We start from the raw sequence: 22,404 nt of genomic DNA, 5'->3' as shown, positions 1-22,404 counted from the left end.
GCCCTATTACAGAAACAAACTTCCACAGACTGTCTTATCTCCACTCTTGGGGGGAACGGCCAAACAGCCGCAAGGAAAATGAACGGTGCGCCTGGATTGGCTGCTTTGCAATCGCCAATGCACCTAGCATTATGTCTAGGTGTTTCAGATTCCCAGACTGCATTTTCAAATATTTTAGAAAAAAATTGCAAATAAGCAAGTTTTCCACAAACAACTTAGAGTTATGTTCCACTGAAATAATCATGACTAGGTAAATCCATGAATGCTGAACTGCAAACAGGCGAGGCTCCACGCTTTATCACATCCAACTGTCCTTTCCAATTGAGATATTTCAGTCTGAGATTGAGAATTGATTTATTCCTTAAATCGTCACTGTGCAAACCACACAACTATAGGTTGTAATTCCTAAATTTTCTTTTATTTACCATAACTTTTTTGTTCGTTATGTACCAGTAAAAGAATGCAAAATTTCTCACACACGATAATTATCATAATGCTAGTTTTATTTATTCGTGGGGTTGGCTGTACAAGTTGATGTGTTAATATTAACTCCCATCTCTCTGTTAGCCAAAATGCTGTGTCGTCTTCTTCACTGCTTCGCAGCAACCAACTTGGTACAACACTGCCTCCTTGTGGTAATAGAAACTAATTTCACTGTCAGGGTTGAACATGCTTTACAGAAGGTGACTAATCTAAGCTGGTAACAATAACTGTTTCTCTTATTTTAAGATGAAGTAATTAATATGTATAACCATAAAAACATATAGTCATGTCATAATTGACAAATCTAACTGAGAATCTGTTATATGTTTTTTAACTTTTGAGCTGGTCAAATAATGAAAATTAATTTTCTTATTTCATGTATTTTAACAAATCCATTTGAGCCTGACAGGATGGTAAATCAAAATAAAAGGGCATTCTTAGCAGCTACTGAGTTTGTGTCTCTTTTGTTTGCTCTGTTAATTTCTTCATCTTTTATTTCTTGAACATAATCCACCGTTGTACCCTCACAGGCCTTTTTTTTTTTTTAAATGTTCTGCTTCTGTTGTTTTAAGTTGACTCATAAACATTTTAGTCCAACTAATGTCTGTTTTTCATTTGTTTTTGTCTCTTTGTCTTCTTTTTTGGGGGGATTAATGTCACTTGTTGTCGTCCCATGTGGCTGCATCCTCACTTGCTGTTGCTGATGCTGCCCACTGTCGCCAACCCCGCTGCACGCAAACCTGCCAACATCTGGCCAACACAACAACGCATGGTGGACACAAACCCATCTCCGCCCTCTCCCCTCCTTTAATCTTCATCTACAACCCCCTGCCCCCCATGTCACTTTTTCAATCCCCATGACTCTTTCCTGCTCTTTTTCCTCTTTTACTTTTCTTGTTCTGTCTCCACCTCTTCCCCCCTCACAAGCACCATGCAGAGTTGAGAGAGCATCATGCCGCCTCTGGTAAGCCAGCGACCTTTCAGGGGAAGGGCTTTGGGCAGTTTACACAGACAGCAGCCAGTCCAGGGCTGATATTTAGAGCCAGAGGAAGAGAGGGAAATGTTCAACTTTAGAGAAGAGAGTCCTAAAGTAATTCACTCATTTTTCAAACTTTTTCCGTGAAAGAATTTTGTTGTTGTTTATGCTTTTCCTTTGCTGCTATTGACTTCAGCTTGCAGAAATCTGTTTGACTGTTTTTATGTAAGGACATATATATATTTTTTACATTTCTTCATGCACAATTCCTTTATTTAAAGGAAGTATTGAACGTTATTATTACTTGCAACTCTTATTTAAATGTCCTTTATGTGAAATTTAGTTTTAAGCCTTTCATGTTAAACTTGGGATTTTTAATGGGTCGATAGAAGATTTTTATTTTTATTTGAATCGTCATTAAAATTCCTTTACATTCACCGTGTTACGGTTTTTACACAAAATTTGAAAACAGAATAACATAATCTAGTTATGAGAAGCATAAGAAGCTATTTTTGGCTAGTTAGTTTGGCTTTTTAGTGTGTATATGGTCAGGTAGCTAGCCTGCATTCTGCTGCTTTACACACATGCTACTAATTAGTTTGCCTACTGTACTTAAAGAGTATTTTATGCTAGAGATGTTTGGTCCACTTTATTTTCACTTTGTTTAGACAAAGTCATAAGTCATCTGAACCCTGTGAATCAAACAAGCAAACTCTGTGATAACGAGAGTCTCCCTCACTTACAGTAAGAAAGCGCTACAAGGAAAGCCAAAGACATGAACATTCACCTCGTACATGTAATTTTTATAAACATATACGTGATCTGAAAACTTTGAAATCCTCGTTCGGTGTCCGGGAACCACTGTGTTCTCTCTCCATTTCTGTCATCTTTTTGTTTACATCCAACAACCTTTGGTCAAAGTAAATCAAGGCAAATCAAGAGGCGAAAATTCTCACCATTCTCTGCCCAATTAAGCCGAGTCCTCAGGACTAATGAAAACGTGTTCCCTCCATTACAGTGACGGATGGTGCCCTTTTAGATTCCACACTGTGACCTTTAGGGGGGTTGAGTACAACCTGATAAATGTCCAAGAACTAAATTTGTTGTTCTTGTTAGCAAGGAAAGGGTTTCATACCATTTTTCTTTCATCCACCTAACTGGCAGTACAATGCAAAACTTAAAGGAGCAGTATTATGTAGAAATTGACATTTTTGAGCTTCACATCATGTTATAATGTTACTCCCTCATCAAAAACATACCTGGAGTGTTACCTTTATTCTTTCATGTATGTCTGAGAAATCCTTCAATCTCCAAGGCAACCATTCAGCTTTGCATAACGCCTGGTGGGACTGAAGAACTTTGAGACGAAGCTCTTCCTCGGAGCTGCAGTTTCCAAGCAGCCCTCCCCAGAGACTCATCTACTCAGCTCCTTCAGACTAGTCAGCAGCAATTAGCAAACACCTGGTGGAACTGAGGATCTGCTGCGCTCATTTTAGAAACTACTTCTCAGTGAAACGCTGGTAAAAACACTGCTAAAGGGTTAATAGAGGAGCCATATACTGATGATTTCCTGAAGGTTTAGTTTCAGAAAGAGCAGGAGTTTTTAAAGAGACAGAGACCCAATTTCAAGGTGTTAAATTATAAAGTAAAGTTTCTTTTAAGTCAAATTTGATATATATACTTATAGTTAACATAGCTACTTGATAAAATAAATAATAACACATAATACTGCCCCTTTAACTACTCTGTCACTATGTTTTTGAAACAACTTTTATAATAGTTTAATTCTGTCTTCCATAGGAAGAATGAGGTATACTTGTGAATAGATTTATGTTTAACTAAAAAAGTCTGGTTCAGTTTGGATTATCAGTGTAATAAAATATTCCTTCGATATTTAGTGGAACACTGATTCAATCAGAGAAATGCGCATTTGTCTTTATATATTTTTATTTTAGAATAATAAAATATCCTCAGAGATCAGGCTAGAAAGAGAAGAAGAGAAGGAAGAAAAGGGAAGAAGTGAAACTTAACACATACAATTCTCTTGAATATCTTCATGTACACGGCACCTCCCATCCAGCTCCCTCCTGCAGAACGTTTCTCTCAGTACCTCTGTCCCTAAATCAAACCCGGTTCAAAGGAGTTTTGGTGGAAAGGAGAAGAAAAACACCTCCTCTGAAACCTTCGTTATCAGTTCAGTCTTCCCAGTAAATAAGCCAAAGTTTCTATTTTGTCATTACATCGGCTAACCCTGATATAAAATGGTCTTGCATGCTTGGAGCCTTCAAAGAGATTTGTTTCTAATACATTTTGTATTTTAGAAGAAAATTGTATAACTAGAAAATTCCTGAAGAAATTTAACCGGGGCCTGCCACAGTGTGCCCGTCGGTTTGGACCCAGCGTTCTGATGCTAGCAATTAGCATCAATGCTAGAGAAAGCTGCAATAGTATGAGGAGAATGACAAGACTGTTGACTAACATTCACTTGCACCATTCAGTATGATAAAGTAAGTGTATCAGCTAAAATTAGCAAAAATGCTAATGTTAGCATGATTGCTGTCACTAGCATGTGGGATATCACTAGGATGTTCTCTATAATGGACTTACTCCAAGAAGTAGAAAAAACATGGCTAATAAGTCAAATAAATAGCTAATAGCTTATTTAAGCTAAAATGCTAATGCTAATGAACTGCCTTGCTGCGCAAGGCAGTTCCCTAACCTGAGAGAAAAAGATAATGCAGAATAATATTATTGCACCGCCTGCGGCGGTGCACTAACCTCAGGGGCATGATGAGGCTTTTATTTTGAAATTTTTGTTAAGCTTAATCTCAAAGGTCCAAACTAATCCCATGTCTAATAGTCATTGGGTTAAATCAGTTATTTATTGCTCAAAAGAGCAATTACCTAATGTAAAACTTCTCAAGGCTTTTATTTTGAAATTTTTGTTAAGCTTCATTTCAAAGTGCCAAACTAATCCCATGTGTAACAATTGCTGGGTTAAATCAGTTATATAATGCTCAAAAGAGCAATTATCTGATGTAAAAATTGTCAAGGCTTTTATTTTGAAATTTTTGTTAAGCTTAATTTTAAATTGCCACACTAATCCCATGTGTAACAGTGCTTTGGATAAAAAAGTCACATAAAGCCAAAAAGAGCAATTATCTGATGTAAAAATATTCAAGGCTTTTATTTTGAAATTTTCAGTAAGCTTCATTTTAAATTGCCTCACTAAATCCATGTGTAACAATGGTTGGATAAAATCAGTTATAAAAAGCCCAAAACACAAGTAGTTCTAAAGGCCAGCTCAGTCCTCCTCTGTAGTAACTGACAGTTCCACCATGTTGTAGTTCTGACATTCAGCTCAGACCTCTTTTGTAGGCACTCAGTGTCCGCCATGTTGTAGTTCTAACCTTCAGTCATTGTAGTTCTAAAGAGCAGTTCAGAGAGGCAGACTAAATTCTATGTCTATTTTGAGTCTAACTGACACTGTTTTGTGTCAGTTAGACTTTTGTTTTGAGTTAAATTTGGCTCGTTTTTTGTTAATTATGTCGCCACAGTTACTCGAAATGCCAACAAAAGTAATAGCTCCCCTCACGGGATTGAGCCTCACGTTTTGATATATATATTGTGAGGGGGCATGCAGCGGTACGAGCCGCATTAACGGTAGTAGGAAGCGGCAGTTATTTTGAGGTGTAGAACAATAGGTGCCTGCCATGCAATGCATAGGGATTACATCCCTATGCATTGCTATGGGCAGGCCCCAATTAGAAATTAGAAAAGGTTTGCAAACTCAAAAGAAAACCCAGTCTGTGGCGTTCAGATCTAGCTTCAAGCAACTATCTGATTAATTGAGCGCTTAACCCACGACACTAATACACGAGCAATCTGCATCTGTTTTAATATTCATCATCTTTACCATTTAACTGCCAGACACCTTAATCTGGCAGTGCAACACTATTGCAGGTGCTCACCTTAAAATGGTTCCCCTTTTCCTAAGCAACAACATGCATGCTAGTTTCATTAGCCTCAGGTAAACATGGTGGAGTGATAAGGGACAGGCTCATATATGCAGCTTATCAGCTCCTATGAAACATATTTCCAGTCATAAGGCGTAGATAAAACTGAATGTTATGTAAGTTATCGAAAAGGGGTTATGAAACGGGAGGGATGCACCAAACTGGTGCGCCACAAGAGGGCCCTTTGTAGCTCCTCTCTGAAGCAAGAGATGGCCTAATGTCCTGTTTTCATCTCATTTCCTGTTTCCACCTGTAGGTGCTATAACGTCCACCGATGACCCCATCCTTCTGACCCCAGGCAGGATGAGCCAACGCCAGGCGAAGGAGCGGGATAAGGAGAAGGAGAAAGAGAAGGAGGCGGGCCTTCAAACGCCCAACAGGGAGCACATAGCCACGCCCTCTAACCTCAGCCCAGGGGTCAGCTACACCCACGGTAGGACCCACTGGCGCGCTGTTTGCTCTGCGGTTGTGCAAAACAACCGCAGAGCCGTGCAAAACAACACTATACACACTATATTCACATTATTGCTCTGTGGCAAACTATGCTTCATCCCTTTGGTTCAGTCGAACTGGCTTGTTTGAGTGTGGGATATACACTTTAACACTCCAAAACAAAACAAGATGATAATGAATAACACGGGGTTCTCATAAGGAGTTATTCTAATATGAGTTTTTTTTCTGTAAAACATCTTTTCTTTTTTTCATGTTTACTGCTTTAATCAGCCTTCCGCCTGATTAAAGCAGTAAACATTTATCATTTGCAGAATAATCAGATTAGCTGTCTTAGTCTGGATTTAGCAGCAGCAGCGTGGCTCAGAGAGTATGCCTCAGCTACTGAGTTTGAGGCGATAAAAACCTTGTCTTTTCCTCACTGTGTTCAGCGCTTAAATGCAAGAATTTAGTTTTTCTTAATCTTGCTTTTTTTTTTTAAAGTTTGTTGTTTTACTTTGAGAATCATGTTTCAACATATTGAAATCAATTGAAAGGAATGAAGATATAACAATCTGGGTGCATAATCGCAGTCATCAGTTAAAAGCCTGTAGGAATGAGTTCATTTAAGGCCTTTTAAGCAGGATGGAGCTGATTTTAGCGCCTTATCCACTAACACTGACGCCACTCTAAAAAGTACAAATGTATCTCTTTTCATTAGATTAATGTTGTTCTGCATTTTTTCTCACACCAGATAAAAGTCTTGCTGTGGAACAAAATAGAGTAGATTTCACTAAAGTCTTACATAACCACTCATTCACCTCATTGCAGTGTCAGTGCGCCCTCTTGTGGCTTTCTAAAGAATCCGAGTTCATGATTCATGCAGGTCTTATTGATGAAATTGGAGTTCCTGTTAATCACTGGTAGGATTATGGATTGATGAGCTTCCTGAGGGTGGTTGCTCGGTTACCTTAAAGCTACATTACAGTATATAATCTTGACTAAACTCCATTGATTTCTCTTTCTTTTGATCAGTTCTTCATTGTCTTAATAATGAAGTCTCTCCTGATCATGGAGGCAGGAAAGAATGGTTGTCCAACTTAGTGATTCGATGTTGATTAGGTAGTTAGGAGGTGTAAAATGACGTCATAATGTTAGAGCTTAATTTCATTTGTTAGTGGTTTTAGAAAACATATGTTTAAAAGTGAGATCATACCACAAGAGGGAGCTACTATGACACAAATGTAAATCTGCATTCAGTCACCTTGAATTGTTTTTTGTGTGTTTTTTTTAAGTTACTGACTCAAAATAGTGCGTAATTCAGAATTGGAAGAAAAATTCCTCTTGGTCTAACATCAAACATTTTAAAGCATTCTCAACATTCTTTTTTGAGAAGAGGAAATGGAACAAAGTAACATCTGTGTTGTGAAGTTATTATTTTAAAACCATATAGATTGAAGTTTCTGGTTTTAATTTGGCAATCGTAACTTCGATGTCCAGCGTATTGTTATCAGTTATGATCCAGATTTAAAAAGCACTTTAATATTTTCCTAAGGAGACACCTTAATATGCAGCAGCATCATCCAAACTGCCTTTGTTTGTTTTCACAATGACTCGCGAAAACCTTCTCTGACCCTCAACTCCTTCAAGACCAAAATAGGTATCCATGGCAACAGATTTTCAGCCCGAACAATACTGATGTCAGAGCCACTAATGGCACTGGTCTTGATCTGTCGGAGAAAAATCAAAGCTGCGGTCCAGAACAACCGTCTCGATGGCAGCTTGAGGTTCGGTTTGCCCGTTTAAAAAATTAAAAAAAAATTTTTTTATCTCCCCCACCCCAATAATTCCTCTGTCACAATCCTTTACAGTTTGTCCGTACAGCGAGACGCATGGCGGTGATGTAAGATTACTCAAATCCAGCCGGAGCTGTGAGGGAACATTCACAGCTGAGGTGTGAAAATGAGCGGTTGTTTCAGCAGTGTCAAGTACAAGAACGAAGGTTTAGCATGTTAAATACACGGAGTCATCTCCAGACATCAAAGCTCCACTTATTCTCATATTTATATGCATTTCTTCCATATTTTAACTTGTTTGCGTTTGTTAAAATCCCTCCGTGACTCTTTCGCACCAAGAACTGACTTCTGGAATCCTCTCTGAAGAGTCATGCATTAATGTCAGTGTTTAAATATTTAAAGATGCTACTGCTTTCATGGTGCGTCGGCTTCGTCTCAGTGATTTCCTATCGCACATGCACAGAAACGGAGTTGCCTCTGCTTTATGACTCAGTGAGGAGCCGTTTTGATGAGACGTCTTTAGCCGTGGGCGCCGACTCCTTGAGGATCAGCAGTCTGGAGTCAGAAAACAATCGACTCCAGTTCTTACGTATTTATTGCACCTTGAACGTTTTCTCATTTCCCTCACATTGTAGGAGGTTTTATCTGGATTTGATGTGGGACGACGATCTGAAAAGTGTGACGTTGGGTTGATTAAGTACTTTGCGGAAGCACCTTTTACTGCAGTGACTTCTCATTAAATTTACAGCCTTTGACTGGGTCATTTTGACACATGAATGTGAACTGATCTAAACCATTCAGTTCAATAATACTGTATTTCTACCAAAATAAAACTAAACGTAACTTCTATCATCCAAGTATCTTTGAAGAGTTGTCCTAGGTGGTGATGCAGCGGACGGAAGGATCGCCGCCTGTCATGAAAACAAATTTTGCTTGACAGTAATTTGTGAATGCAACAAATAATATTGTTTTGAGACCATTTATAACTAACAACATGCATAACAATACAAATACATGCTTTCAAAGATTCTTACTGGAACAGGAAGAATCTTGTCTCTGGTAAAAAAAAAAGAGAGACGAGAAAAAACCAAACCATCAAGAAAATGAAAATTAGAGTAAGTGTTACTGTATTAATCCAGGGTAATTTTGTTGACAGAAATGTAATAATCCATTTTATTCATGGTTTCGATTGTTAGGTTGTCATGTTTTATTTTGGATCTTTAAAAAAATCTTCCAGTTCCAGCGTCAAGTGTTCTTTACAAAATTCAAGTTTATTAGTCTTTGAGATGTTCAACTTATTACTTGTAAGTTGGGTCAAAACGACAATATCATCATTCATCTCAATAATTACCGGGACAATTTATCATCCGTCAAAATTTCTTATTATGACAGGCCTAGTCGTAATGTGGCGAAACGCAGAAAACTTCAGTCTGTTTAACACTTTTGTGCGCGCGTTTCCATTTAAAAGAAAATGAAACGGGCAGCGGAGGGAGATGAAAAGCGAAGGGAACAGGCGGGGTCAGTTTGGATTTAGGATCAGCTGCGGGGATTAGGCGCTGCCATACCGGGTTAGCTACACAGAGGGGGCCACTCTGATCTGCAGCCTCCCTGTCTTCCTCCAGCGGGCTACCCGAACACCGACCGGGTCAGGAAGACATGATGGACGACATCTCCGTCTGGGTTTCTGAGCACCGCTCGGACAGCTGGAGCACTCGGAGTGACCATAGCGCAACATGGGAGGTTAAGCTGCTGTCTGCTCCTCTGCTTTGGACTCTTTTGAGTTTCCCTTGATTGTTAGCCAGAAGAAAACCGAGGTACAGTACGGTAGAGTAGTACTTGTTTTTTGTGTTGGCGTCGTGGTTTTATACCTTCTATTTTCCTGAAAATTGCTGATTTAAGGACAGAAGAAAGATGAAAGGAACACAAAAAAACAGATTTGAAAGTTAGTAATGTTGCTGCATTGACTCAAAGACAGTAGACGGAGTCGATAGATCAATGATTTAAATAGCCTTTTTGTTCCAGAGGTAATCCCAGGCTTACATGGTGTCTCCTTTAAGGCTTTGGTTGTGTTTTCAGCATGTAACAGACTGACTCTGATGTACATGTCACTGTTGCTGCTAAAATCCTCAATCCTTTCAAAACTGCATTTCATTATATTTTCTTCAGTTAGACGTGCACCCAGTTTGAAAAAAATGACCCAAATGCAGACTAATTTTAGGCGCAGCAGCGATGGACGCCTCCTCTCCCCGCAGGTTAATTAGCTGTGGGAAATGATTCACTTGTTCCCAACATCCAATTACCTGTTTTAATTAAAGCACGTTTGAGTCAGAAAGCCTTTGCTATGCATTTCTCAGGAACGGAACGGCGGGTTGCCACGGCCACAGAAGTTTTAGAAGGGATTACGCTTGTTTATACTCCTACAGTCTGTCTCTGATGAACAGTCTCCACGGACGGAGACTTGACAACAGGCCAGCGGGACGCTCTGAGCTTTTAGATGGGTTGAAGTCACAACAATAAACAGGGCAGGCCAGCTGATTGGAAAGAAGATGGCGACGTTGTAGATGTTCTTCCTTACAGATCGGGTTTTCTCATCCCAGATAAAGGCAAATAGTTTGTCTTCCTTCTGTCTTTAACAGAGCTTTGCGCTTGTTTTTGTGCTGCCCGATGACCCCTGACCTCACAGCAGCTACAGGCCTTTTAGGATTACAGAAGGACTCACCCCTCATTAGGAACATTTCACTGCTATTTATCAGGATAATAGTGCCACAAACAACAAATACAGTAAGATTCTTGTTAATTCTGTGCGTTCTTGGCCATTTTAACCCACGTCATCAAAGACTGGGTAATTACAATACAACAAAATGAAGTTTCTAAAGGACAAAATCTAAATGAGGGTATAAATCTGTAAGTTTTCAGAAAGTAGCTCTTTGGAAATCCCTTTACTGATGCTGAAGTCCTAATTAAACTGGATTAACTGTAGAGTTTGGGGGGGCGGGGGGGTTTACAAATTCAACTAAATATCAAGTTGTGTCTTTGTGACATTCTGCTAGCTACAAAGTTAGTTCTTTGCCATAATGTCTGTGCAGCTACACAGACATTATGTAGCTGCACATAATGCAGCTAGGAATGCACCGATCCAACATTAACATCTGTGTTGGTCCCGATATTTTAAAAACTTCTAGATTAGATATCAGGGACAATGTACCCGATCCATAAGAGCAGATCTATTCAGTCTAATTCTATGCTTTGAGCCACATTATGCTTTATTATTTATTTTACGTTATATTTAAAAATCCTAATTGCTCTTTCTGAACCATTTGAAAGAAGGTTTGTTGCAGTATATTTGAGGTAGTCAACCTATTGTTTCTGTTTCTTTATTATTCATTTAACATCATCTATTACACTACTGACTGACTGAACAAATTTAAGTTGTTTTTATATGTTTGACCATGCTCGTTTAAGGTATTGGTGTGTTTAACTGTGCTGCACTGGTGCAGAATTATCAAATAAATTTGTAATCCAGTACATTTATGTCTGTGTTTAAAAAAAAGAAATAAAAAATCAAGTTAGATCAGCTCTGATTTTTGGTATGGGATCGGTATCAGCCGATACTAAAGCTCAGATATCGGTATCAGCAGTGGGAGTGAAAAATGTGGATGAGTGCATCCTTAGCTAAAATCCTAACTGAATTTGATTATCTTTTGTGTTTTTTATAGATTCAACTTAATATCAAATTGTGTCTTAGCACAATGCTGCTAGCTATAAAATCGGTTTTCCACCATAATGTCTGACGTGTTGATGCAACACAGATTCATCCTTTGTGTTGGGCAGCTTTTGTAGAACTTGATTGATTTATAGGTTGGATATAAAACGCCCAACTAACTAGTAACTAAAAAGAAACGACAAAAAAACATCTCATCAGCAGATTACAAGTAGATCTAGTTCCGTGGAAGGAAAATAAAGAGAAATAGGTTCATATAGGTATGAATAAAAAAGAAGAAATATTAAGATAAAATCTGGCAGTTTTGAGTCTGGGATGAAATCTGGGAATGTGTGAGAGCGGTGGGAGCTTTGGGGAACCCAAGCTGTCGTGGAGCTTTTGATTCTGCCTCATTCTCATCATCCTCTGTCTTCTCCGCTTTGTTTTCCAAAGATAAAAAGCAGGACAGAACGTCACGGATATGAATCCACGATATCTGTGATGTGACTGATTACTATAACAATAAAAAATTATGCTCCGTTTTTACAGCCGCCATTGAAAAAAACACCAACAAAAAGAAAACAGGCGTCTTAGTTCAATGTTTAGAAAAGATGAATCATCTGGGACAGCAGTGAAGTGTTCCTTTACGTCTATAGGAACACTTTAGACGTGATTAGACTCCTGAGGAGAAATGCAGCAGCAGAGGAAGACAAGACGTAGAACACATCGAGTCAGGATGCAGCTCCCCTCCCATCCGGAGCACAGGGAGTAGGCGGGGCTCGGCTTATTCCTTATTAAGTACTTACAGCCTCTCCCCTCTCATAGCAGGGAGAGAGTGTGTGTGTGTGTGACGGAGAGGGGGCCAGTCGGCTGCACTGATTCAAAGGCTGCATGTGTTTTTGTGTTGTGCTCCTCCACCGCTTCACTCGCACACTAGAGGGAATTGGATTCCCGATCACCCTCCGATCTTCCGCCCCAGAGCGTTCCCTCCCCCTCCTCCCTCCCCTTACACCCCCTTGTGTCTTCCTCCCGCCCCGGCGAGGGAGCTCCGTGCCGGCCCCATGATGAAGGAGGAGGGCCTGCTGAACCGCCGGCGGTTTTCCACGTGCGGCGGGACGGCGTCGCTTCGACCTCCGCACCCGGACGGACGCAAACTCATCCGCAACGCCTCCTTCGGGGGCTATAACGAACTGTCGCCCATCTCGCTTCCAGGTGGGTGTGCTCCCCGGGCCGCGGGGCGCCGCAGAGTCTTTTAGTAGTTCAGCTTGTGGTTGCGACTGATTTCTACTACAGGATTTACTCTACCGCGGGGAGAGTTTTCTCACAATGCTGTGTTTTACTACTTTGTTGGCATCAAGATGGGTCCAACAATCCTCCCAGATCTATAATCTACTAATAATGTTTATGAATCTGTAGTAAAGCTGATAATGAGTCCAACAGGGTGAACTCCTCTTTGCCATCTGAAGCAACTATACTGAAAAGTTACATACCTTGCTGCTGATTGGGGGTAAAACTTTAGGAATTGAGGCGTTTTTATCATTTTTTTTTCATATCCCTCATGATGCGGCCACTCATATTGAATTTAAAGTTGTTGTGACTTTAAGTATGACGTCGGGAAAATCAGCTTAAATGAGATATTCTCATCGGTGTCTGTGGAGGAATTGGTCTAGCATCTCTCTCAAGAACTCTTGTAGTTTGTTAACTCTTAGACTTTTCAGTTGTTTTAAGGTTTAATTTACCAATTTTATTTTTCTTAATTGGGATTTTAACTAAATCAAGTTCGTATTAGTACAATAGTTAAATCTAGTAAACATTGACTTTCGCAGCATGAATACGTTTGTACCTCTGTTTTACAGTAAGAAAAGAGACAAACATTGTTAAGCATAGTTTAAAACGACATTCACTTGAATGTGTTTACTGAATCTGAAAAAAATGGGAATTTTCCATTTTGCTGCATATTCTCTTCATAATTTTGTATTAGAATTAAATAAGCTTGTGCAAGCCAGTAAAGGACAACTCGTCTTCTTCGGTTGGGCTTTACGTCGGGTTCCAGCCATTCCTCAACGAAAGTGCTGTGTTAATCCTCGTTTTTTTTGTTGTGTTTTTTAAGTGCATTTAATCCGACGGTAAACGAAGGATTAAATCAGCCTACCATTCATTTGTAAAATGGCTCTCAGCGATCTTTGCTTTTGTTCATCCTGGTGAAAAAGAGCATGGAGCCGGAGGCGGACAGCTGGAAACCGCACAGCGCTCCCAAAGAGGGAACGCGTCCCCTGTTCCACCTTTCCCCACGACTATTTTTAACTTTAGTGAAACCCAGTAAAGGCTGACTGTGCACAAACCTTGTTTTGTAGCCACAGACGGATGCAGTATTTATGACTCTCCTGCATGACCTGGTAACTCTGCTAACTCTTTCTTTTTGTGTTTGCCATTTTGAGTCTCAGCGCTTACGGCCGACTCGGTTGCAGGCATTGAAAGCGTTTGCCATGGCTGGCGATTTACTCTGGCGACCTTTTTGGCCGAAAGCCGGCTTCTTTCCTCCTCTAAAGAACCTCCTCCAGCTATACAAATCTCTCAGACTTCAAGACAGCGTCTCTGAGTCATAGTGTTTCTCTTCCTGCAGCCCCGGCTCCATTTATCTTAATTTTTGACATTCAGCTACCAGACGGCAGGGCCAAGAGCCTCTGAAGGAGATAACTGGATCAGGCAGGTTGGGCTAACCCACATGTGCTTGTTGTTTTTGATTTGTCTTTTGAGCTCCACGTCTGGTTGTTTTTTTTGTTTTTGTGTTTTACTCCCACATCTCTCCTCATCTGCAGCTCATAGAAGCTTGTTGGCGTCTGAAAAATCCCTTGTCTTATATTCTCCTCTCATCAGCTTACACCTACAGGTTTTCTGAAGGGTTTAGACTGAAATGTCAATTTCAGTTTGATTCTGGGGCATCATTTCTAAGATGACTTTGCCACATTATCTAGATAGTTCTTCCAGTGTTCTGCGATCGAGGAAATTCACATAAAATCCCTGCATTTATTCCCTTTAATGCAGGGAAAAAATACATTAGAAAATCTTTGATAACTGATTGGAAGTTCCCCGAAACAAATTGTAAGTTTAAAAAAATCTTCCTGACTGAAGTTGCTTCAGTATTCCCACATAATACTGTAGTATTCCCACATAATATTCAGTTCTCATGATGCCACCTATTTTATGTAGTGCACCAGCAAAACGGTCCCACAGCATTGTACCATACCACACAGTTAGGATGGTATAAGCATCCTGCATTTTTCACTCCAAATGCAAAAATGGTTATTATGTCCAAACAGTTCCACTTTAGTTTCACCAGATGAAAATGTCTCCAAATATGAAGGTCTCGCTTTTTTCGTGTGTCATGTTAGCTTCCTCTTTTTTCTGCACATTCTGGACCCAAACACATTCATCTGTAGGTCACAGAACCAGTCTCCTCCGTGTTACGATGGTTGGACATTCCCATCATCTCTGTTCTTGTGTATAATTGATCCTTTTTCTGATATATTGGCTTATTTATTTTGACTTTCCCATTGTATCAAATAAGAAAACATCTAACTTACCTTCAAACAGTGAGAAAGTGTCTTGGTTTTTATTCTGTGTATGTACTGAATAACGGTTTGAACCGTAGTTGTTGCCCTGCTGTTCTTGTCTTTTAGATTGTCCTGTTTTAATTTACTATCCAGATAATTTACTATGTTGAAGATGTTTGGTAAGAATAGGACATCTTGTTGGACCCATGGGAAATCAGGCTGAGCTGTATTAATCCTGCTTTGACTATTTACTTGGACATGGATATAATTATTGGTTATTACCACATGACTTTGAGTTTTGCTTTTATTTTGGTTTACAATGTGCCTTTTCTTAACAGTTACTTGGTGGTACATATAAACTTAGCCTCACCAAAAATATAAATAGATCAACCCACGCAAAACTGCCACCATGGAAATACAATCTACTGCACCTTCTCCCATTCAGACATCCATGCCTAAAATATCCCTCCATCTGAAGGAAAATTTATTTTTCTCTTACTAAGAGCCCACGACCATTTTAACGCTTCATTCATTTAATTTCTTTTCTTATTTCTGTTTGTGAAGCACAGTGATGGGCTGATGAATTAAGGGGCTTCATGGCTGGGGCGAGAACGTCACGTCTTAAGAGGCACGACTGAGCGGCAGAGACGGTTTTAATCTCCAAAAATATATTAAGAATAGAAGTGTGTAATCAGAAAGGGCTACTAAGATGCAGCATTCGGAAGATGATTTATAATATGTTGAAAGTGATGGGCCAGTCCTCTACATTGTTAAATTCAGTTGTCCAACCCCTTCCATGACTACAGGTATATGAAACTCAGCACCTAAAGGATGCAGTTGTGCAAGCATTTATGAATTTGTCTCTCTCAAGATTTAATTGACATTTCTTTGAGATTGACGTTTCCAAAAGTGAAAACATGTTTTATTTTTTACTAGTTAATTGCAACTTTCAGCTGTGTCAATATCTGCATACCTCAGGTATCTAGTCATACCTCAGGTGTGCTGTAGATTCAACAGACGAGTCGGGTTTTGGTTGTTGCCCAGGGAAACGGCATTTGTGTTTCTGAGGGCATTATATTATGGGGCTATTTTTCATTAGTTGTGATCATTTTATCCTTCCTACTTTGTTGAGCTGTTTGGGGATGCCTCTTCCTGTTCCAAAATGGCTACCTACTGTAACCAAAAGCAAGTTACCATAACAACATAAGTGAATGAGTTTGGTGTGGAAGAACAGAGTCTGATCTCAACTTGTTGCAACATTTTTAGGATAAATAGAGCACACACTGAGGAATTCTCGTCCAACATCATTAGCTGTGTGTCCATTAGAAATTGCAATTACTCTGTAAAGGTTTAAATGAAACTAGAACTGCAGGCAGTTACCATATTGGTCCAAGCACTACCTAGCAGAAAATGACCTTTCCTACCCGTGCCGTCTCTCCATCTGTTGACTGGATGGCCCATTACCCCTCAAAAATTAGACTTGCTAGAAAATAATACGTATATAATACATGTTAACGTTTTTACTAGATTACAAAATACCTTGATGAAACTGCACTGAATACTTCTGGGGAGAGCAAATTATATCCTTCACATGTGTTTTTGTACTAGAAAGAACTCAGTGCAGAAAGAATAAACATTGAAATGCAATTAGGACATTTTTGAAGACATTTAAAAGGAGCCTACCAACATGTGTGTGTCTGAAATCCAGCATTCTGATGTGGAAATGAGCAACAATGCTTAGGTGAACTAAAATGTAGTCATTAGCATCTGGGGTATCATTAGCCTACTGACTAACACTGACTTACTCCATTTACTATGCAATATGTGCATGAACTAAAATTACCTAAAATGCTAAGGTTAGTTTAAGCTCTGTTCCGACCCAAATTGGGGGTTCTGATGCTGAAATGAGCAACAATGCTAAGGTTAGCTTCACTAGTGTCAGTAGCATGTGGATTATCAGTAATATGATAACCCACATGCTACTGTGGGATATCATACTCCACTGTGTATGCTAAATGTGGCTAATATGTCAAACGAGACAAATAACATTTGAATACGTGTAAATATTTAACATGCATTCCTTTACGTTTGCTGTCTTGTGCCATATTTGCTCTCCAACATTCCAGGTAAGGCACATGGACTGGGTTCTGACCTTATGAGGCCGGTAATGGATGTGGAAAACATCCAGTCTAGCAGCATGGTGCGCTCCCTGCTGCTCCTGTACCTTTGCATTCCATTTGCTCTCCCTTCTTCCCCAACATCTGATCTGTCACAGAGGTTCTTGTTGTTCCTCTTTTCTTAAAGACATATATGCTACAGTCGGGATGTGGTGCCGCCTGACTCATCCACAACTGAAGGCTTGCAGATAAACATTCATCCCTTTTCACTTTCTATTTGAACGTTCAATCAATGGGATGTGGTGCTCACTATGTTATAAAATATATACTGTATATATCAAGATTTATTGACACCAAGATAAAGGACTATTTCTGTTTTATTTTGCCTTTTTAATGAGACTTTATTAAATGTGACCATCTCTATTTCATTATTTTACATATTTGAGCTCTGGCTGGCAAATTCCATATTGAACAAAAATTTCTCAATAAGACGCAATTTGAAATTTGTTAAACTTATTGTATTTTGAAAGCAAAGAAATGTTTTTGTTTTTTTATTAAGTGAAATTGTAGATTATCTGATAAAAACACTGCGTGGTGTTTTTGTCAGAACACATCAGATGTGCTGCTTTGGATAGAAAGGACTGTTTATGATGAAAATACTCGCTGCTGATGCTAAGATGAAAACGGCAATCGGTATGTTGAAGGTCATGCTCGGTTTCTTGTTGATTTGGCATTGATGTGCAAAAAAAAAAGCACAAAGTATTGATTTTGGAGAAAGAGGCTGTGAAGGCAGCGTTTCGCTCTCAGACTGGGAGACTCTGCCCTTAGGAAGTCCTTGCAGCAGCTGTCATTCTTCCTCAGCTGGAGTATTTCTCAGACGTTAGAGGAGTTGGTAAAATGGAAAATAAAAACCAGGAAATGTGTTTTCATTGACTTACTACTTTTTAATTGGTATGAGATTTCCTCATACTTCCTCAAAGTATCACTTAGCCTTTGATACTAAGCCAAGGTAATATTTTTAACTCCTAGAAAAGGTCAGGAGAGTGAGCTAATTAGTTTAAAATTTCATATCAAAGCTGCTGTCTGAGAAACTGTAACCTAATAAAACTTATTAAAGGTTTATAACCAGTTAAAAAGCAATAAAGTCTTCATGTTATCTGTTGCCGTGGAAACACAATGTGGTTAACAGTAAAGGTTGCATCTTTAGGCGTCTCAGGTTGAATTTGGTTATTTGATTACGTGTAATATTTTTGTTTGCTAGTTAAAACATAAAGTCAGTTTAGCCCAAATTTAATGGCATAATCATAATCAAAGAGACAGAACTGATCTGAACTAAAGTTTAATTGATATGAGGAGTTTATCCTTATTGTTAATACAATTTAACGAGAGAATGGTTGAAGTTAAAACAAGTTCCTGGTAAGAGAATTGCCAAAAAACAAAAAATGTTCACCATTTTTGCATGCACTCTATAAAAATGCTTTAGAGCATTTTTATTTTAGCTTCTTTTGTCAAAGTTCTTGCTTTGGCTTTTTACTAGGGGTGCACCGATTCTGATTTTGGCCAATATCAATTTTTTAAAAAACCCCCCAAAAACCACTGTTGCCAAAGTCTTCAATAACACAGAAAAAAGTTGCTGGATTTGTTACTTTCTTGAAGAAAAAAAAAATTCTCTAGTGGGTAAGAATCAGTCAATCGGCAATCACCTGAAATTAAGAAAATCTGTGCCGATTGATCGGTACACCCACCCATATTTTCTGCCTGTTCGACTGCAAACCATATCCAAATCATTAACCTTCTACTACTGTGTTCAACAGTTTGAAGTCTTTCTGCTGATTTATGATTTATTTTTACTTTCATAGGAATGTTGTTTCAGTGTTCTTTTAATCAAGCCATTGTTAGTTTTCAAGACAGTACAAATCAATGACCGAATGTTTAACCTCCTAATTGAGGCCAGGGAGTAGACCTGCTGATTACACTTCAGGGTAAATTGTCTAATTCAGACGACTTATTGGTGCATTGGCCTTCAATCAAGGCGGCATCTTTCCCCACATCATCTGGTGACTTTACTGAAAACAAATGTATTCTCCAATGATTTGTGTCTTGAATCATTTTCTGCGCATCACTCCTCCTCTGGGCTCTGTTCCATATCACAAACTTGACATTTGAAAATGAGCCTCTGCAGGGCTTCCTCTGCGCTCGCAGCAGAGTGCCGGAGTTATGGGAAAGAAACCATGAAATATTTACAGGCCCAGGCGTCCCCGTCGCCGGCCGCTGCACTCTCAGCGGGAGAGCCGTTGTTTGGTTTTGGGAATTGGTTAGAAACTCACTAATTGGAATGAGAATTCGCGGAAGTGAAAGTCAAGTTTCCCTCAGGACACGGTTCTGCCGACGCCGTTTGACATTTCCAGAAACGCAACATTAGTCTGAGTCTTCCGATGAATTTTGACGAGTGAGTGCACATCGACATTTTCTTTGTTCTTTACTTTCTTTTCAGGTTTTGAGAGAGTAAAGGAGGACCTTCTTCCTCTGCCTTTGAAAGAGGATTCGAATTCCATATCAAAGAGCAAGGTAAGAAGACAAAAACTCATGTTATGAGCCATGATGGCTCATAACACTAAACTGTGCTCTTTACTGTTTCCGTTGTAATGAGAATCATTAAATATGAGGAAGGATTACTTTGTTGTTTTTCTATTTTACTTTCCCGGTCTTGCATCAGCAGCGTTAAACCCAGCTGAGATGACTCATGCATCACACACCAACACTGTTGAGCAGCTCTAGTTTGTCTGCTTTTACGTGCAGAATGAAATATTTACCAATGTTCAGATAAAACGTGGCTGTCTGTCAATAATAATAATAATAATAATAATAATAATAATAATAATGACTCCTTTTAAATCTATAGCCTGATCCAGTGCACTAACAACTGTTTATTGTTAATACAGGCATGTCATTGTGCTTCATTCACTGCAGAAACACAAAAGTCTTACCAAGTATTTTCGGACTGGTTTCTAGAACGAAAACATTTGAAGTAACACAAAATTAACTTACAAGTAATTTTTCAGCAAGACGTAGGAGCCTGTTTTAAGTGAATATTGATGAAAAAGTATTAGATTATTTCGCTTATTGCATGAGGAAAGTGTCTTGTGGAATTATTGATTTAGAAAAAGCTCCAGTAATTTGCTGCAAAGTTACTTGTAACTTAGTTTTGCACAGAGAAATTTGCACTAGAAACTAGACTTAAAATACTCTAAAAGATTTTGTTGTTCTTGCAGTGTTGTGATTTCATACTCCAGTTAAGATTTTGGTGAAGTTCACCCAAACATATCTGAAAAGTGTGGCATGTTTTTGTTGCACGTCTGTGAACATAAATCTTTAAGCTTTGCCTCAGACTCTTTTAAAGACGTAGGTCTGGACTTTGACTGGACCATTTTAAGCCTTTTTCACTGTAGCTCTGGCTGTATATTTAGGCTAATTCAACAGGAAGGTAAACGTCTCACCCCAATCTCATGTCTGAAATGGGATTTAAACCTCATTTTATTTGAGGTTGCCAGTCATTTTACAAATTTTTTACTGTCACATGTATTTTGTTTTAAGGATACGTTGAAGATTAGTATAAAGGAGTGGTAATTACTAAAAACAGTAAACTTCTTTTAACTCCTTTTCAAACAAGTATGGTTGCTAAAATGATTCCTATGTTGTTTTTCCATTTGTGTTCATGTATTCTTTTTTACGAATGATTTTATTCTAAAATAAAGATAGCATTTAGATTTTTATTGTAGGGAAATGTAAAAACATGCGTCATTTTCAGAACAGTTTACAGAAACCGGCCAATTTTCTATGGAGTTGTAAAAACTATAGAGAGGCAGATGGGATGTCGTCTTAGATAAACATGTTATGTTTTCTTTTTTTCCCCCCCCAAGTCTGAAACCAAGCTGTACAATGGCTCAGATAAGGATGTGCCAGCGTCTGGCGGAAAGCTCACCAAGAAGGAGTCCCTCAAGGTGAGAACGCTCTAAAGCAGCTTAAGTCCCACATATCCGGATCCTAATTCTCAGAGGCTGCCTGTAAAAGTCCGCTTTCATGCAGGGTGTGTCTTGTATAATCAGGGATCGTTTGTTCTTATTTCACATTCGACACTCGTTCTCACGAGTTCAGATTGTGCCACGGTGTAACAATGTGTGAAACAAACAACAAATACATCAAATGTAATGTGTTCTTCCTTTTTCTCTGCAGGTGCAGAAGAAGAACTACAGAGAAGAAAAGAAAAGGGCGACCAAGGAACTACTTAGCACCATCACAGACCCTTCTGTTATCGTCATGGCCGACTGGCTGAAGGTGGGGCCGCCTCACCTTTTTTTCCCCCTCCGTTTTTCCATCGAAGCGGAAAACACTTCAGGTTTGACACGTTTCCATCTGCAGATCCGAGGCACGCTGAAGAGCTGGACCAAGCTGTGGTGCGTGCTGAAGCCGGGCGTCCTCCTCATATACAAGACTCACAAAAATGGCCAGTGGGTGGGAACGGTGCTGCTGAACGCCTGCGAGCTCATCGAGAGGCCGTCCAAGAAGGACGGCTTCTGCTTCAAGCTCTTTCACCCGCTGGAGCAGTCCATCTGGGCGGTGAAGGTCAGAACACCCAGCAAATATACAGTATATAACTTCTGGTAGATTCAAACTATTTTTTATACTAAAAAAATATTTTATTTCAGAGTTAAAGGGTCAGTATTGTGTAAAATCAGCTTTTTTGAAGCTTTACGTCTTGTTTTAATGTTATTCCCTCATCAAAAACATACAGTACATGGCGTGTTGCCTTGATTCTTTCATGCGTGTTTGAGAAATCCTTTAATCTCCATGGCAACCAGTCAGCTGTGCAAAACGCCGGGGTGGATGTAGTGAACAACGAAGCTTCTGCCTCACTCCGTCACTCAGCTCCTTCAGACTAGCCAGCAGCAATTAGCAAACACCTGGTGGAGCTGCGCTCATTTACGAGCTACTGCTAAGTGAAATGCTGGTAACAATGTTGTTAAAGGGTTAACAGAGGAGCCATTTTATGATAAATTCCTAAAGGCGGCGTTTTAGAAAGAGCAGAAATTTTTAAAGAGACAGAAGCCCAATTTCAAGGCGTTAAATTAGGGAGTAAAGTTTCTTTTAAGTCATATTTGATATATACAGCATTTTGTATAACAACTGAAGTTAACAGTTTCTTGATTGTGTTATAAAATGGCTATATGTGCCTGGAAAACACATAATACTGCCCCTTTAATGATGCTGCTTTAACAATCAGGTTCTTATGGAACAGGCCCACAGCATGACACTTCCTCCACCTTACCTAACAC

The 22,404-nt window shown here is 39.3% G+C and overlaps 1 protein-coding gene across 6 annotated transcripts in view; it reads left to right on the top strand.

The window, feature by feature from the left end:
• The window catches only part of osbpl8 (oxysterol binding protein like 8), a 69,600-nt gene that overhangs the window by 32,615 nt on the left and 14,581 nt on the right, over positions 1-22,404 (top strand). For 3 of the 6 annotated variants that reach the window (XM_023349984.1, XM_023349982.1, XM_023349983.1), the window contains exons 3-8: positions 1,411-1,447; positions 5,732-5,908; positions 19,566-19,639; positions 20,992-21,072; positions 21,305-21,406; positions 21,491-21,694. In XM_023349984.1, coding sequence (XP_023205752.1) covers positions 1,411-1,447; positions 5,732-5,908; positions 19,566-19,639; positions 20,992-21,072; positions 21,305-21,406; positions 21,491-21,694 — 675 coding nt within the window. Of the gene's footprint in view, positions 1-1,410; positions 1,448-5,731; positions 5,909-12,231; positions 12,613-19,565; positions 19,640-20,991; positions 21,073-21,304; positions 21,407-21,490; positions 21,695-22,404 lie in introns of those variants that run through there. The other 3 variants (XM_023349986.1, XM_023349987.1, XM_023349985.1) reach the window with 3 other exon arrangements.

Source organism: Xiphophorus maculatus, chromosome 17 (assembly GCF_002775205.1).
Source record: "Xiphophorus maculatus strain JP 163 A chromosome 17, X_maculatus-5.0-male, whole genome shotgun sequence".
In the NCBI taxonomy this organism is placed as follows: Eukaryota; Metazoa; Chordata; class Actinopteri; order Cyprinodontiformes; family Poeciliidae; genus Xiphophorus; species Xiphophorus maculatus.
The sequence above is the reverse complement of the archived record's forward strand: the minus strand, read 5'-3'. Positions and strand labels throughout refer to the sequence as shown.